The sequence below is a fragment of the Coregonus clupeaformis genome, chromosome 3 (genome assembly GCF_020615455.1).
Source record: "Coregonus clupeaformis isolate EN_2021a chromosome 3, ASM2061545v1, whole genome shotgun sequence".
In the NCBI taxonomy this organism is placed as follows: domain Eukaryota; kingdom Metazoa; phylum Chordata; class Actinopteri; order Salmoniformes; family Salmonidae; genus Coregonus; species Coregonus clupeaformis.
In genome coordinates, this window is record NC_059194.1 from 30,990,355 (window position 1) to 31,004,833 (window position 14,479).

General features: G+C 42.4%; 1 protein-coding gene across 1 annotated transcript; it reads left to right on the forward strand.

Moving 5' to 3' along the window:
- Nucleotides 1-3,979: 3,979 nt before the first annotated feature.
- On the forward strand, nt 3,980-7,509 carry LOC123482286. Its single transcript, XM_045209405.1, has 2 exons — nt 3,980-4,171; nt 6,524-7,509. The coding sequence occupies exons 1-2, from the start codon at nt 4,084-4,086 to the stop codon at nt 7,462-7,464; spliced, it is 1,029 nt and encodes a 342-aa protein (XP_045065340.1). The 5' UTR covers nt 3,980-4,083; the 3' UTR covers nt 7,465-7,509.
- The last annotated feature ends 6,970 nt before the right edge of the window (nt 7,510-14,479 follow it).

The following is a 14,479-nucleotide window of genomic DNA, read 5'->3' on the forward strand; positions in this document are numbered from 1 at the left end:
GGGTAGCTGGGTGGCTGGGTGGGTCAGTGGGTGGTTGGTTGGCTGGGTGGGTCAGTGGGTGGGTCAGTGGGTGGGTGTGTCAGTGGGTGGGTGGGTGGCTGGGTGGGTGGGTGGGTCAGTGGGTGGGTGGGTGGGTGTGCGGTGTATCCCTGTATATACTGTAGGTCATGGATGTATCAGGATGGAGTATGACAGGCGTCACATGAACTGCTGTCTTTCTCATCACTATGAAACTGCACACAGGAAGCACAACAACTATGAAAGGTTTTGGAGATCAAAGGGGAGAGCCTTGCTAACTAGGGCTGTGAAACATGGCTATTTATGATCAAGAATTTGTGATATTTTCCATGCATTCCCATTCAGAATGTAACTTTGTAACCTTGAATTTTAGACCCAAGTGGGCGACTCAGAAAATTGAGGACAGCTAAAGTGATGTGGGTGGATGACACATTTTGGTATTGTTAACAAATTAAATGATGTACCCCTCCACACACTCCCAGCCACCCCCCACCCCCCCCCACACACACACACACACACCGCAAATAGAGTTGACTTCATGTAAGTGAATTAAGTGTCTCCAAAGCCCCAGCAGTGGTTCCTCTAACCTCTCTCATCCTGATCATATCAGCACGGGCACAAAACAACAAGAACAGAACAAGAACACAAATATTAAATTAGTCAATTTATGCTGTAGAAGAATGCCCCTCTAGCCTTTCTCAGAATTCATTATGAAACATGGGTTGGTAAGGAAGGTAATTCCCAGTAATGGTTTACGCTGTGTCCCTTTCTTGTTGAGCGTCCTCTTATGAATCCAGATCAAGTGTTTGTTACAGACCAAAAGGTTGTTCTGGGCTGGCCGTTCTGTTGTACTGTTTGCTGTAAAATCTCTGTAGTCATTTCATTATTTGAGTAATATTTTGGTGCTTTGACCTATCTAATAATGAAATAATAATTTATCCTGAAGGTAGGACGGTTAGAGAAAGACTGACTGACTATTGTTGTTTCTGTGCAATTCAAAACTCCTGAAAGACTAAGAGATGTGCCAATTTAGGATTCTGGAAAATGTATATTTTCTGTCTAGGGTTTTTCAACTTAGCTGGTTAATGGTTCAAATTGACAGACACAAGGATGTTTGTTTCCCTCCCAAATAGCCCAGAGCCCAGTTCCATGAAACACAACGGGGTTGGTTATAGCACAGTTTCATAGAAAAGCCATCTGTTAAGTGGCATCCTGCTGGTAGACATCAATGGTTCACCACAAGTAGGTCACTGGTAGGCCACAGACAACAGGTTGACTCCTCTGTCTTCCTTTCCTTCTCTCTCCTCTCCCCAAACACCTTCCTCCTCTATTAGCAGCCGAAAATAAATTTGCTTATTTTAATGCTAATTTATGTCTGACGATTTTCATTTTGATTTCAATATGTTGTTCCTAAGCATTTCAAATAGCAGTGATGTTGTGTTGCAGTGTTCCTATTAATTATTGTATTTTGTTCCTGTTCTTTCTGAATGAATGTCTGTTCCGTATTGATCTCGGAGGATATATTTGAACATGTTGTTGTTGAGAACAGTCAGTATTGTACGTTTGAGTCAGGGTGTACGTCACCTGTGCTGCCTCATGTTCATAAGGGCTAAATGAACTAGCATGTGCCTTGCTCCTCACACTGTACTGACAGCACGTGTCTCAACATCTTTATTGTGGCCATATCCGTCTCTAACCATCTGTGAGTGTGTGTGTGTGTGTGTGAGTGTGAGAGTGTGTGTGTGTGTGTGTGTTTGTGTGTGCGCTTGCAAATAAATCAGTGAGGCACTAGCTGCTGTCTGTTATGACTACTCACATTAGAGTCTAAAAAAAGAAAGGGATCTTTTTTTATAGATGGGTTGTCATGATGGAGTATAAATAATATATTCAGAAGCATACACACACACACCACTACGTTAAGTGTTTCTGTGCCTAAGGGTGAGGCTGCACCCCCACCAATCATTTCCTATGACATCCTGAGCCCCCCAGCCACTGCTGTTGTCTATCTCAAAGAAACACCAACACTCTGCCCTGCTGCTTCCATTTCACACTGTTCTCAACCCATAACTTACAACAACTTCTCTCTAAGGGTAAAAAAGGATTGTGGCATTTGTTGTCCTACCTGGAGTGAATGGATACACAAAGTATGGTTCATTACAAAATATATATCCTCAAAGAACGCTGCCTGCACTGACAAGGTAGTCTTTCTCTCTCTCTCCCTCCCCTCTATGTGTGATGGTGTGAATAACCACTTCAGGACATTGCCTTCTTCTGTTTCCTCATCTCTCAGAGAAACTAGATTTCCTTGAAACCCAGTGATGTCTGCCAGGCATGGCTTCAGAGAATAAATGAATGGTGATATGATGTAGTTTAACCAGGGCTGCTTCGGGTCTTATACTCAGCTCTGTTGCATAAGAATGAACTGTTTTTATAGTTTTGTCCATTTTGACGTAGTTGTATTGGATACACATACAGAGAGTGATGTGGGGAGACTTGCCCTCTGGTGAAGTGTCCTGTGATCATACAGCTACCAGTTTTTTCTATGAATCATCACACACACACACACACACACACACACACACACACTGAGAACTTCATTGTATAGATCACCTAGAACACTTTACAAAGTTCATATACACTGAGTGTACAAAACATTAGGAACACCTACGTAATATTGAGTTGCACGCCCTTTTGCCCTCAGAACAACCTCAATTCGTCGGGGCATGGACTACAAGGTGTCGAAAGCGTTCCACAGGGATGCTGGCCCATGTTGACTCCAATGCTTCCCACAGTTGTGTCAAGTTGGCTGGATGTACTTTGGGTGGTGGACAATTCTTGATACACACAGGAAACTGTTGAGCGTGAAAAACCCAGCAGCGTTGCAGTTCTTGACACACTCAAACTGGTGCACCTGGCACCTACTACCATACCCCGTTCAAAGGCACTTAAATATTTTGTTTTGCCCATTCACCCTCTGAATTGTACACATGCACAATCCATGTCTCAATTGTCTCCAGGCTTAAAAATCATTATTTAACCTGTCTCCTCCCCTTCATCTACACTGATTGAAGTGGATTTAACAGGTGACATCAATAAGGGATCATAGCTTTCACCTGGATTCACCTGGTCAGTCTATGTCATGGAAAGAGCAGGTGTTCCTAATGTTTGTACACTCATTGTACGTAATGGTTCATATTGTTGTTGATGTGAATTGGGTCAAGATGTTCAGAAGAGGGTGTAGTAGGTTTAAAGTGGTACCTCTGAATTTTCAAAGCTGTTTCACAACTCGTCAACAGCTCCTTGATGGGACCAGTTGATCAAAGTAAATTTACCCCCCACCTCAATCTCTATTCATTGTTGGACTCGAAGAGCAGAAGGACAGGAATAGAGCACTCAGCCCAACAGGACACACACACATTATAAGGCCAACTTGACACATTATGGCATCAGTAACATTATCAGAGATATTGAGGCTACATTCTACCACATACTACCACTTTATAGGGGTTCTATGTTTTAGCAAGACACTTTGTATCAGAGAAGCATTGGTCTAGTATACCAGCTTTATTCTACACCGGAGCCAATTATAGCCTGGTAATAAACAGTGGTAGATTTAGACTTTTTCTGTTTCCACAACTCTCAATCTGTCCCCCGTTCCTACTTCTGCTCTTTTAGAACTCCCCTCTCGACTTCTATTTTTCTCAATCTCTTCATCTATCTCCATCTCTTTCTGTCTCTATCCATCAACCCAAGCATCCAGTGGCAGTGCTCTGGGATAGGAAATGGAGGATGATGCTATATTTAGAATCAGGGAAGGAGGGCAGAATGAGGGAGAGAATGAGAGAGAGAGAGAGAGAGAGAGAGAGAGAGAGAGAGAGAGAGAGAGAGAGAGAGAGAGAGAGAGAGAGAGGGAGGAGATAAATCTATATTCTACTGCTGCCTCAGGATAGACACAGTCAGAGACAGAGCTACAGAGCACACTCAGAGACGAGCATCACTAATTCTCTTTTTTTTGAAGATACAGATCTTATTGCACAGACATTCACATGTTCTCCTAAATAGTTGATGAGAGAAACCTGGATATACACTACAGTAGCAAAGAACAGAGAAAGAGGAAGATACTTGGATATACACTCTACAACTCTTATTACAGGTGAGTCTGCAAGACAGTGGTGCCGAAGACCATTACACTAGCCTACAGTTATAACTAGTGTATTAGAATATAGACAGGATGCTAATCAGGGTTGGGTAGGTTACATTCTAAATGTAATATGTTACAGTTACTAGTTACCTGTCCCAAATTGTAGTCAGTAACATAACTTTTGGATTACCCAAACTCAGTAACGTAATCTGATTACTTTTGGATTACTTTCTCCTTAAAAGGCATTAGAAGAAGAGAAAAAAGGATCCGTCAAACGCATTTGGTGTGTCATCATAGATGTCTCTGACTTGTGGTCAGACTCCCTCAGGTGTAACAATCTTAAACTTGCACCTTTTTTCAATCCTGAACTGAATGTCACTGAGAAAACAGAAAGGTGTCATGATTTTTTTTCTCTCGCAAACATCCTTTCTGAATTTAAAAGTAATCCAATTAGTAATCATCTCGTTTTTCTAAAGTATCTGTAATCTGATTACACATTTTTTTGCTGGTAACGTAACGGATTACATGTAATCAGTTACTCCCCAACCCTATTGCTAATATATCTTTGCTGTGTATAGTAACAATGCTAGTATGGGTCTGAATCACTGTATACCAACTAGGTGTGGTTGTATATTTAGCAACGTTCCACCTTTAGGGATACAGGGAGAGGCTGGCTTTTAGGGTTTGGGTGTAGCTATTTTTGGCATTGAGGTCTGGACTGAAATGCTCTGCAGGCTGCAGTCAGGGCTGAAACAATATGGGTCGCATAAGAAAATATAGGTTTGAGTATGTAGTTCTGTATGGTTCTGGGTGACTGGTTTGGTATTTATGGTATTTACACTGAACAAAAATATAAACTCAACATGCAACAATTTCAAAGATTTTACTGAGTTACAGTTCATATAAGGAAATCAGTAAATTGAAATAAATAAATTAGGCCCTAATCTACGGATTTCACATGACTGGGGATACAGATATGCATCTGTTGGTCACAGATACCTTAAAAAAAAGTAGAGGCGTGGATCAGAAAACCAGTCAGAGTCTGGTGTAACCACCATTTGCCTCATGCAACGTGACACATCTCGTTCGCATAGAGTTGATCAGGCTGTTGATTGTGGCTTGTGGAATGTTGTCCCAATTCTTTAAATGGCTGTGCGAAGTTGCTGGATAGTGGCGGGAACTGGAACATGCTGTCGTACACGTCGATCCAGAGCATCCCAAACATGCTCAATGGGTGTCATGTCAGGTGAGTATGCAGGCCATGGAAGAACTGGGACATTTTCAGCTTCCAGGAATTTTGTACAGATCCTTGCAACATGGGGCCATGCATTATCATGCTGAAACATGAGGTGATGGCGGCTGATGAATGGCACGTCAATGGGCCTCAGGATCTTGTCACGGTATCTCTGTGCATTCAAATTGCCATTGATAAAATGCAACTGTGTTCGTTGTCCGTAGCTTATGCCTGCCCATACCATAACCCCACCGCCACCATAAGGCACTCTGTTCAAAACGTTGACATCAACAAACAGCTCGACCACACAACGCCATCTGCCATCTTCCCGGTACAGTTGAAACCGGGATTCATCCGTGAAGAGCAAACTTCTCCAGCGTGCCAGTGGCCATTGAAGGTGAGCATTTGCCCACTGAAGTTGCTTATGTGGGCAAATAAAACGGCGTTAAAGAAATGAACATTCAATTCTTAGGCAACAGCCCTGGTGGACATTCCTGCAGTCAGCATGCCAAATGTGTGACAAAACGGAACATTTTAGAGTGGCATTTTATTGTCCCCAACACAAGCTGCACCTGTGTAATTATCATGCTGTTTCATCAGCTTCCTGATATGCCACACCTGTCAGGGGATGGATGTTGGCAAAGGAGAAATGCTCACAATGCTAACAGGGATGTAAACAAATTTGTGCACAACATTTTTGAGAAATAAGCTTTTTGTGAAATAAGCTTTTTGTGCGTATGGAAAATATCTGGGTAATGCTAATGAAACATAGGACCAACACTTTACATGTTGTGTTTATATTTTTGTTCTGTGTATATACCAGTGTGTTTACATAGCTATGTTTCTCATGGTCACGGTGTGTTTGTCTTACGGTCATATTACACAGCTCCTCCTGAGCAAACAGAGAGGAGGAGAGGAGAGCAGGGCTTAGGTTACCAGGTATGGAATGGTGTTGATGTGGTTCTGTGGGGACCATTGAAAGGAGCAGTTATGAAATATGATTAATCAGAGTATTAACAAGATATCATTTCCCAATTGTCAGACCCCGCGTCCATGAGGACAAAGTCACTCAGATATTATTCAAACATTATCTCTTGCTGACTGACGTCTGTCTCTGTCTGTCCCAGCAGCCATGCGTCCTAGGTCCAAACTCCTGTCCCAGAAGAGGAGACTACAGCTTCCCACCATCAGAGAGGGCTTCGAGGACCTAGTCAGAGACATGAACCAGTTGAATCAGATGAACCAGTCCAACACCCTCCACTCTGCCCAGCCTACCGCTCACCCAGGGCCCTGCCCACACACTCTATCCTCAGAGGACTACCTGCTGTCCATATGCCACCTGGCTCACCCCACCTCCCTTCCCACCAATGACATCATCAACCCTCGCCAGCAGGACTCGCTGAACCAGAGGCCAAGGCTGCCGCGGCACACTTGGCAAGATGAAAACTCTCCAAAGACCACTGCACTTTGTCACAGGGAAAAGGCTCATGGGAAGGACAGGGTGGAGCCTGGGATGTACTCTGACCTCATCACTGTGTGTGGCAGACAGGAGAAAGATTCCAACTGCAGCAAGCCTGCGTTTGGTAGCCATGGTGCGTCAGACCCTTTAGAGTTTCTGTACAGCAGCCCCGCCCACTCTACCTGTCAATCAGGGAATGGGAGGCAGGGATTGGGTTTGAGGAGACACTGGGCGGTGTCTGAGGGCCAGTCCTGCCCACGGGCACACAGTTACCCCCGCTCTTGCCCCTCTGACCTCCAGCAGCAACGTAAGATTAGCTGTCCTAAGTTCAGTGATACAGCCACCCTTGACTGTGCCCCCTCTCGCTCTTACCTCACCACACAGCCCTCACAGACATGCACACCTACACAGGGCTCTGCAGAACTGCTACAGGCTAGGATAAGTAGTCCATTAAGCAAAGAAAATGAGGGGGGCGAAGAGAGAGAGAAAGAGAGGAAGGAGGAGAGGGAAAGCGAGAGGGAGAGCTCCACGGTCAAACATTCCCTGATCTCTCAGTGGATGTCAGATTGTCGCTGTGCCTGGAAGGAGACCCAGCAGCATTGCAGTTCTTGACACACTCAATCCAGTGTGCCTGGCACCTACTACCATACCTCGTTCAAAGGCACTTAAATATTTTGTCTTGTCCATTCACCCTCTGAATGGCACACATAGATAATCCATGTCTCAATTGTCTCAAGGCTTAAAAATCAGTCTTAACCTGTCTCCTCCCCTTCATCTACACTGATTGAAGTGGATTTAACAAGTGACATCAATAAGCGATCATAGCTTTCACCTGGATTCACTTGGTCAGACTATGTCATGGAAAGTGCAGGTGTTCCTAACGTTTGTACACTCACTGTAGATCTAGCCTAGATCTAGTACATTGACATTGTTCCAAACGAGAAATATGACTGTTCATTCACCATAAATAACATGTGATATTGAGCCAAGAAAACTGTATGTTGTTATTATGTATTGATTACATTATGTTAATATTGAAAATGGCTGTATTTTATAATCTATGGTGTGTGCTTAATGATGTTTTTGTTTTACTGTATGTATACCCTTCATACATGATTGGTCATACAAACATTTGTATACCTCTCTGTGTATCTGTATATAAGCCTAATGAATTGATTTAAAAAAAACATGTTTTTAATAGTGTCTGTGTCTGTCATGATTTTTAACCTATGACTCGTTACAGAGGCATGATAAATTGTTTTTGTGCACATTACACGTCAGAAACCATGAAGTCTGTCGGCTCCTCTGGTTCCTATGACAACTGCTGAGGGATTCCAAAGAGGTAAACGGAGGCATCTAGATTCCGAGAGTGAAGAGGGAACCAGCACAAACAAATATCCTGGATAAACCAACCAACAGCCAAAAAGGCACAACAGAATTTGGATGAGGTTATTCCAGATTAAGGCCTAGGGGCTCTATTCAATCTGTATCGATGAAGCGTTACAGATTGTGGGGTAGAAATGTAAAGGTAATTTCAAATTAAGCCCACATACACTGAGTATACCAAACATTAGGAACACCTTCCTAATATTGAGTTGCGCCTTTGGAAAATCTACATTCTAAAAAGGCTAATAAATCAATTGAATACAACATCACAATGAATCCATTATTAATTTTAGGCAGGTCTAAAGAAACATTATGATATGAAGAAAATATATTTCAGAATATGAGTTGACCTACTGTATGCTATGCGCCATGCCATGCCTGTGCCATTATCTATATATATATATATACACCACCAGTCAAAAGTTTGGACATACCTACTCATTCAAGGGTTTCTCTTTATTTTTAACTATTTTTGACATTGTAGAATAATAGTGAAGACATCAAAACTATGAAATAACACATATGGCATCATGTAGTGTTATGATGAGTTTCTGGTATTGAGGAGTTCAAGATGCAAGAATTTACTTAGACATTCTGTGGAGATTTTATACCAAGTATTTATTCAATCACGAGCTCGTGGGTTCATCTAACAAACGGACATGGCTTTGCCCTTTTTCTGTTGAACTAACTTGAACAAAGAAGACACTCTATCTTATATAGCCTTTATTACCATCTTCCTGGCATACATCTGGCAAGTCTCCATGGGCACTCCCTGTCTTTGATGTTCATCACTCTTTACCCCAAGTCAGTATCCTAAACATCACTCATGCTATCCTAAACATCACTAATCTACCTTGACATAATGGAATGTAGACTTCATGGCCCCAAACCACTCATCTCTTAACTCTTCCTCTGTCCTCACAATACTATGGCATGACCTCATTATACCATAAAAACATAATATCATGTAGTAACCAAAAAAGTGTTAAACAAATCAAGATATATGTTATATTTGAGATACTTCAAATAACCACCTTTTGCCTTGATGACAGCTTTGCACACTCTTGGCATTCTCTCAACCAGCTTCATGAGGTAAACACCTGGAATGCATTTCAATTAACAGGTGGGCCTTCTTAAAAGTTATTTGTGGAATGTATTTCCTTCTTAATGCGTTTGAGTGAATCAGTTGTGTTGTGACAAGGTCTGGGGGGGTATACAGAATAATAGTGAAGACATCAAAACTATGAAATAACACATATGGAATCATGTAGTAAACAAAAAAGTGTTAAACAAATCAAAATATATTTTGGGGGGGGGGGGTATACAGAAGATAGCCCTATTTGGTAAAAGACCAAGTCCATATTATGGCAAGAACAGCTCAAATAAGCAAAGGGAAACTACAGTCCATCATTACTTTAATAAAAGAATAAAAGAATATGCCATTTAGCAGACGCTTTTATCCAAAGCGACTTACAGTCATGCGTGCATACATTTTTACGTATGGGTGGTCCCGGGGATTGAACCCACTACCTTGGCGTTACAAGCGCCGTGCTCTACCAGCTGAGCTACAGAGGACCACAAGACATGAAGGTCAGTCAATACGGAACATTTCAAGAACTTTGAAAGTTTCTTCAAGTGCAGTTGCAAAAACCATCAAGCGCTATGATGAAACTTGCTCTCATAAGGACCACCACAGGAATGGAAGACCCAGAGTTACCTCTGCTGCAGAGGATAAGTTCATTAGAGTTACAAGCCTCAGAAATGTCAGCCCAAATAGATGCTTCACAGAGTTCAAGTCACAGACACATCTCAACATCAACTGTTCAGAGGGGACTGTGTGAATCAGGCCTTCATGGTCGAATTGCTGCAAAGAAACCGCTACCAAAGGACACCAATAAGAAGAAGAGACCTGCTTGGGCCAAGAAACACGAGCAATGGACATTAGACCGGTGGAAATGTGTCCTTTGGTCTGGACACCAAATTTGAGTTTTTGGTTCCAACCGCCGTGTCTTTGTGAGACATGGTGTGGGTGAATGGATGATCTCCGCATGTGTAGTTACCACCATAATGCATGGAGGAGGAGGTGTTATGTTGTGGGGGTGCTTTGCTGGTGACACTGTCTGTGATCTATTTAGAATTGAAGGCACACTTAACCAGCATGGCTACCACAGCATTCTGCAGCGTTACGCCATCCCATCTGGTTTGGGCTTAGTGGGACTATCATTTGTTTTTCAACAGGACAATGACCCAACACACCTCCTGGCTGTGTAAGGGCTATTTTACCAAGAAGGAGCGTGATGGAGTGCTGCATCAGATGACCTGGCCTCCACAATTCCCCAACCTTAACCCAATTGAGATGGTATGGGAAGAGTCGGACCGCAGAGTGAAGGAAAAGCAGCAAACAAGTGCTAAGCACATGTGGGAACTCCTTCAAGACTGTTGGAAAAGCATTCCAGGTGAAGCTGGTTGAGAGAATGCCAAGAGTGTGCAAAGCTGTCATCAAGGCAAAGAGTGGCTATTTGAAGAATCTCAAATATAACATATATTTTGATTTGTTTAACACTTTTTCGGTTAGTACATGATTCCATACGTGTTATTTCATAGTTTTGATGTCTTCACTATTAATCTACAATGTAAAAAATAGTAAAAATAAATACAAACCCTTGAATGAGTAGGTGTGTCCAAACTTTTGACTGGTACTCTATACAGTATGCATGGTTTTATAGTAATGTCGTAGTAAATATAATTTGTTATAGATTGGTCTGACTAAAATGTTCTGTAAGACCCATTTGGAGCCTGTTTTCAATAAATGCTGTTCCAGGTCAGAGAACAAAGGACAGAGGAGAAACCTTATCTTCTCACCAGATGGCCTAGGAATGCGATAATAGGACAACACCCCCACCTCCGGCCATAAACCAACAGATACTCCTCACGAGTTCCCTGGACACACACAGACATTTCACTGCACGCACACTCATTCTCAACTCCCCCTTCTACTGGTCGGGTGCCAAGGGCAGAGGACTCTGCCGTGCACCAATGGGGCATCTGCTCTGGACAGAGCAGACCCGCCTCCTACGCCTCGGGAACCAATCAAGGGACTAGAAGAAGGACCCCTTCCTTTATGTTACATTGTATAAAGTAATGCTGTAAACTCTGTTTATCCATCCTTCTCAGCTGACACTAATAGAGTGCTATATGATTAGGTCCATGCATGTTAATTAGCAGGATCCCATGCATGTTAGCTAACAGTAACAGATATCTCTGTGTTTAATAAACTGCCTTTTGCTTAAGCAAATTCCTCTCTGTCTAGCGTCGTTGGTTTTGTACTTCCTCTCCTAATTATGTGTTCACCAACAAATTGGTAGCAGAGGATGGTTTCTAATTCGATCTAAAGAGTTGGTGCGAGAGGAAAAGGCAAATCATCGATCTAAAAACAGACGGAAGAGTGACCTGTAATCCAGGAGACATCAACTATTCGTCTTGCCTCAGGAACCTGATCAGAGCGCTCTTCTAAAAAGGTATGCAGAGCCTGTTAAAACGAAATCTTGCATATTGTATTATAGACCAATACCACATTTTGATCAGAAGTACTGAGTGTGAGTATGAATACTTGTTAAAATATTTTCCATCCTAATAAATTAAGGCATACATGAGATATCTGGTACTGTGTTTTATACTAAGGAATAAATGAATAAGGAATAAAGGAATAAGGAATAAAGGAATAAGGAATAAAGGAATAAGGAATAAGGAATAAAGATAAACGTATCCAGAATGTGTCAAACTACGGATTGACGCATTGGTGGATAAGATTTGACCCATAAATCTAGATTCCTAAGGGACCCAGTTTGTTCTGAAATCTCTCGCATAAAATATATCCTATAGGTCCTACCCTATAGGTTGCGAGAGAGGTGAAGTTAAACTGTGGCAGTGTTCTAGAAATTAAAATGGGGGAGAATCACCGAAATTGACCAGAGGTACTAAATTCCCGGGGATGCCAGTTATCTCTGTGATTTCACACTTAAAACGTTCCATATAAATGGTTGTGTGAAAGGTACAATTAAGCTGAGACTAAGTCCTTCCTAGTGATCGAGTTGTCAAAAAAAAAAAAAAATCCTTTGATAGGGATCCAGTTGCTTCTGTGACTTCACATAAGTATAAGGTTGTGTGAAGGGTAGCAGTCGAACTGAGACTATGTTTTAGGACGCTCTGGTAACCTAAATTTTTTAAGGTATTGTATTCTAATTGGCAGTTTTGTTTTGCTGTGTTTATATTTTAACCTGTCTGTGTTATATCTTAAATGTGTAATGGATGATGGGAAGTTATAGTGAGACTTATGAGACTGAATACCAAACTGTGGAATTGAGTGAATTTGACCTAGGCTTTCAGGAACCAGGGATTGGGGAGACTGATATTGGATCTGTGCATATTCTTTAACAAGAGCTGAGACAATTAAAGCGTGTTGTGTGCTGTGGAGGAATAACTGCATTGGTATATGTGACTGGAATTCTGATTTTTATGATAATGATTGCATTACAAATTATATAAATTAACCCTTTATATACGAGGGTGTCATACATGAGATAAGTCTGTATTGATACCAATAATACATTCCTGGAGATAAAACACCAGGGACGGGATAAGTGTATAAAGATAGAGAAAGCAAGATGGCAGGGCCAAACCCAACCAAACCCAAATTCAATGAATACTTAGAACAACGAATGACAGGGAGAGTAATGCCAGGTACACCAAGGGAGGGAGGTCATATGCCCGCCCTTGATGTACAACAGATAGAAATGACTGATTATGTGAAGAAATTGACGGAATTTTCTGCAGCGCTCTCTTCTCAGGTGCGGAAGGCCCAAGAGGGGGAGCTGTCGGGAAACACGCCACCACTGAAGGTAAAAGTGGGAGACTGGGTGAGGGTGAAAGTCCACAAAAGAAAGTGGCTGGAACCCAGGTGGACTGGACCGTACGAAGTGAAGGAGGTTACTTCACACTCAGTCCAGGTCAGAGGTAAATCAGGAGCACCCTGGCACCATCTAACACATTGCACTCCAGCCCCCACTCCTTCCAGACCATTGTCTGAAGTAAGAGCTGATTTGAGCAGCGAGAACCAATCCTGACAACACAATGAAGAAACCCTTATGGGAACAACAATCTCACTCAGGGAGAAGGATAACTTTTTCCCCCTGGGAGAGATTGGGAGTGTCTGAATGTTTGTATGTATGTTTTCTGATAGGAATTGGACTCCTGCTGGGCACTCCTTATGAGGTGTTGTTGTGTGAAGCTATTTTGAATTACTTGTTAAATTGACTTGTAATATAGAAGAGGTGGCTAAGGGATTTTTTAACAGTACCAACCATGGGGGGGGCAAATCCTCACAAGAGGTCCCAGAATTTACTGGGGACGAGAAATGCTTGATGTAATTAAAATGGAATCCAGGGATAGAAGAAATCTCCATTATATAACCAGGTGGAGGGAGAGGTATGGTTTTGAGGGACGTCTGGACGCAGATAAACTCGAATCCATGCTTAAAACAGATACATAAGGTGTGTAAAGGAGAAATAAGCAGTGAGAGAGAGAGAGAGTAGGAGGGGGCCAGTACCCACTGATAGCCTTACCTAATCTATTGGCGGGGAATGAAAGGGGCCCCAGCAACCTTAGATGTATAGAGTAATAATAATAATATGCCATTTAGCAGACAGGCCATGAACACAGAGGACGTGGCCAGAGCGGTAGAAAGAATGACCCACCCCAGAACAGGAATAGTAAGGTTTGGGCTGCCGTTAGAGGGCAGTGGGTTTCAGGGGATGCCCAGAGGACACTTTTGCCATGGGCCGATTACGGAGAGTATGTTGGGAAAATAACTGAATTGTGTAATAGCCTCAGAGAGACATGCAATCCATCATGAGAGAAAGTCAGACAGGAGTGAGTGGAAGTGTTACAATTGTGACAAAACGGGACATTTTGCTAGAGAATGTGAGGAACCGTGTAGTTACTGCAAGGAAAGGGCACCAGTTAAGAAACTGTAGGCAGAAGGGGAAGAGAGAAATCAGGAGTCCTCATGACCTGGCTGTTTGGTTGTTGTTTTTTAATTGGGGTTTTCAAATAGAAAACAACACACCTAGTATGATGTTTATAAAGCCTTGTTGTTTCAATTTTGGAGGGTTTTCAGCAGGTCAAGGGTGATAGGTCTTAGAGGAGCACACAGTGAATTTTATGGAGTTTTTTAGGTTTTGGC

Bases quoted from the DNA above. Each gene is read 5' to 3' on its own strand.
- LOC123482286 (XM_045209405.1), top strand. From the start codon at position 4,084: ATGAGAGAAACCTGGATATACACTACAGTAGCAAAGAACAGAGAAAGA. The intron at 4,172-6,523 runs GTGAGTCTGCAA...CTGTCCCAGCAG, and splicing joins CTCTACAACTCTTATTACAG to CCATGCGTCCTAGGTCCAAA.